At 33.3% G+C, this 2,500-nt stretch overlaps 2 protein-coding genes across 2 annotated transcripts in view; one reads left to right on the top strand and one right to left on the bottom strand.

Moving 5' to 3' along the window:
* The window catches only part of LOC119601363 (mucin-5AC-like), a 9,033-nt gene extending 7,816 nt beyond the window's left edge, over positions 1-1,217 (bottom strand). Inside the window, exons 1-3 of the mRNA XM_037952277.1 lie at positions 1,157-1,217; positions 219-886; positions 5-137 (exon numbers count right to left, since the gene is read on the bottom strand). Of these exons, the coding sequence (XP_037808205.1) occupies positions 5-137; positions 219-886; positions 1,157-1,217 (862 nt within the window). The remainder of the gene's footprint in view (positions 1-4; positions 138-218; positions 887-1,156) is intronic.
* A 293-nt stretch (positions 1,218-1,510) lies between these two features.
* The window catches only part of LOC119601356, a 7,741-nt gene continuing 6,751 nt past the window's right edge, over positions 1,511-2,500 (top strand). The window contains exon 1 of the mRNA XM_037952268.1: positions 1,511-1,695. Within this exon, the coding sequence (XP_037808196.1) occupies positions 1,617-1,695 (79 nt within the window). The 5' untranslated portion in view covers positions 1,511-1,616. The remainder of the gene's footprint in view (positions 1,696-2,500) is intronic.

Raw genomic sequence — 2,500 nt, 5'->3', positions numbered from 1 at the left:
TTACCTAAATCTAAAGAATCGCAGGTCTCTGATGTATCTGTATGGGTAACATTCGTAATCATAGTCGATGCTGAGTCAGTGGATGTATTAATAATCGTATCGCTCGCCGAAGCAGTGGAAGAACCCATTACAACAACCTTGAGTTATTTAAGAGGAACAAACATAAAGATATAGAAAAAGAACAATTTTTTTACCTTGTGTGTGAAATATGGACTGACCTTGGGAACACTTTTACTATTGGACGTATTACCAGCGGCGCCTAGGGTACCTTCCACCGAAGAATGATACAGCACGGCAGCTGTACAAATGGCATTTTTCGTTATTTGGGTCATAGACATGGAAGATTTATTCGTATTGGCTTTCGTTTTAGTGCTACGACCACTTTTGAAATACAAACGCCTTAAAGCGGTGGCCGACGAGGAAGAGGAAGTATTTACACCATCGTTGTCGGAACTACTCGAACCGCCCGAATACAAATCTCCAATGCCATTTGGACGTTCATTTAGAATCTTCGATTTGATCTGTTGAGCCGGTGAGCGGTTATTAATATGTTGTCGAGACGTTGTAGCCGTGGTGGTGGGTGACATTGACGTTGTAGTTGTAAAAGTTGATTCGGCCGAGTGGTTGACAGCTTCGGCAGTTCGATAGTTACGTGAATTTTTGTGTGTTGTCTGTGGACTGGGGGGTGTTTGACTGCGTAAGGCCAAAGCCATGACTGCTGCGGAACGTGTACTAGTACAATAGGTAGCAGGTAGGGTTTTGGGCGAAGAAGTTTTTTTATTTGTAACTATAGTTCTAGATTGTTGTTGTTGTTGTTGTTGTTGTGGTTGGGCATTGGTTAAAGCCTGGAAGTGGGTAGGGGAGGTATTGTCGGAAAGGCCTGCATCTGCAAAATGGAATAGTATTTATAGAGATCAGAGGCATGCAGAATTAGTGTATTTATATAGCAAATTGAATATTTTTTTGTTGTATTACAATATCTACAAATGTTTGTATGTATGTATGAATATATGTATGTATGTTTGCATAAACAATCTAAAATCAACTACTTTAGACATTAGTTCAACTAAGTATATGTATATTTAGAATATGTTTTGTTTATATTTATATTTATTATAGTGGGAAAAATACCTTGTTTATACACACCTTTTCCAGCCTGCCTTGTTGTTGTTGTTGTGGTGGATGTCGGTATTTGTGTTATCGGCACCTTGTGGCATTCATTGCCCAAAGCTGTTGTTGATGTAGTTGCAATTTTATCAATCTGAAAATGGAATAAAAAAAAAAAATCATATTGTTACAAAGAATGATAATGATGTTAAATAAAATAGATAAGATATGTATATAAATATTTATAGTGAGTACTTATAAGTAACTGTGTGTTTGGCTATATCTAGCCCCCAAGATGTCGGGTCGTTTGGCTTTTTCTTTGTGTGTATATTTTTTTCTCTTGTTTAATGCACGCGAAAAAAATATTTTTATAATGGAAACAAAACTGTGACTTATTGTTTCTTTAGTTCAGTCAGTCATTTAGTTTTGTGTGTTCCAACAAAACATCAATTAATAATATAAATTATTAAATTTAAAATAAAAAAAAAAGCAGAAACAATTTCATTATAATGCCGTCGTTGCCATCTCTTGAAAAGTCTTTATTGGTTTTCTTTGTTCTTGTTGTCTCAATGCTGTACATATCAGATGGTAAATAAATTCTTAATTAAATTGAAGTGCTATAATTGACAATTAAAGAAGCGTTAGTTAGACATAACAATCAAATTGAGTTTATATTAAATATTAAGATGTAAATACAGAATATAAAGGGGGAGTTAAATAGCTAAATATTTTCCACAAGAAGTTGGCGTTAAATTTTCCATTAAAAGGAGGCTTTTATCATGTCGTATGATGATACAACCATTATTATAGTTATATTATGATGTCGTATGAGAATTTTAATTTGTAAATTAGATTTGTCTTTAAATTTCAACTTTAATATACATTTTAATTACTTAAATATTGTGTCCAAACACAGCTTATGAAGAAAAAGTCGAAGCTTATATTTCCTCCATCAAATCCTAGTCATATAATCGATAATTCGAGAGAAAGTGATAAATTTTCAACAACAAATCATTTCCATTAAACTTCTCTTAAGAACCTTGATTACACAGACAAACAAAATTAGAAAAAACTCGAAACCCAGAGACCAATTTATACTATTCTAAAGGACTAGCAGCGCCAAATCTAAATTTTCCATTACATCAAGTTTTTGAGATATCCTAAAAACTTAAAGCCCCTGTTTTTGGCTATATTTGAGACCTTATAAAAGCGACCTTTAAAATAAAAGAACTTGATCGGTCGATACTTCGCAAGTACAAGAGATTTATCCAAGAAGCTTGTAAATATAAAGAAAATATTAAACTTTTATGTTTAAGTTGACAGATGGGACTTTTAGATTTCATAAGAGATTTTACCAACAAAGATGTCTTCGCACAGTTTCGGATTTAGATTT

This window comes from Lucilia sericata, unplaced genomic scaffold (assembly GCF_015586225.1).
Source record: "Lucilia sericata isolate MDLA Ls3-8-SP2 unplaced genomic scaffold, ASM1558622v1 Contig000159F_arrow, whole genome shotgun sequence".
In the NCBI taxonomy this organism is placed as follows: Eukaryota; Metazoa; Arthropoda; class Insecta; order Diptera; family Calliphoridae; genus Lucilia; species Lucilia sericata.
Note: the sequence above shows the minus strand (reverse complement) of the source record. Positions and strands in the feature narration are given on the sequence as shown.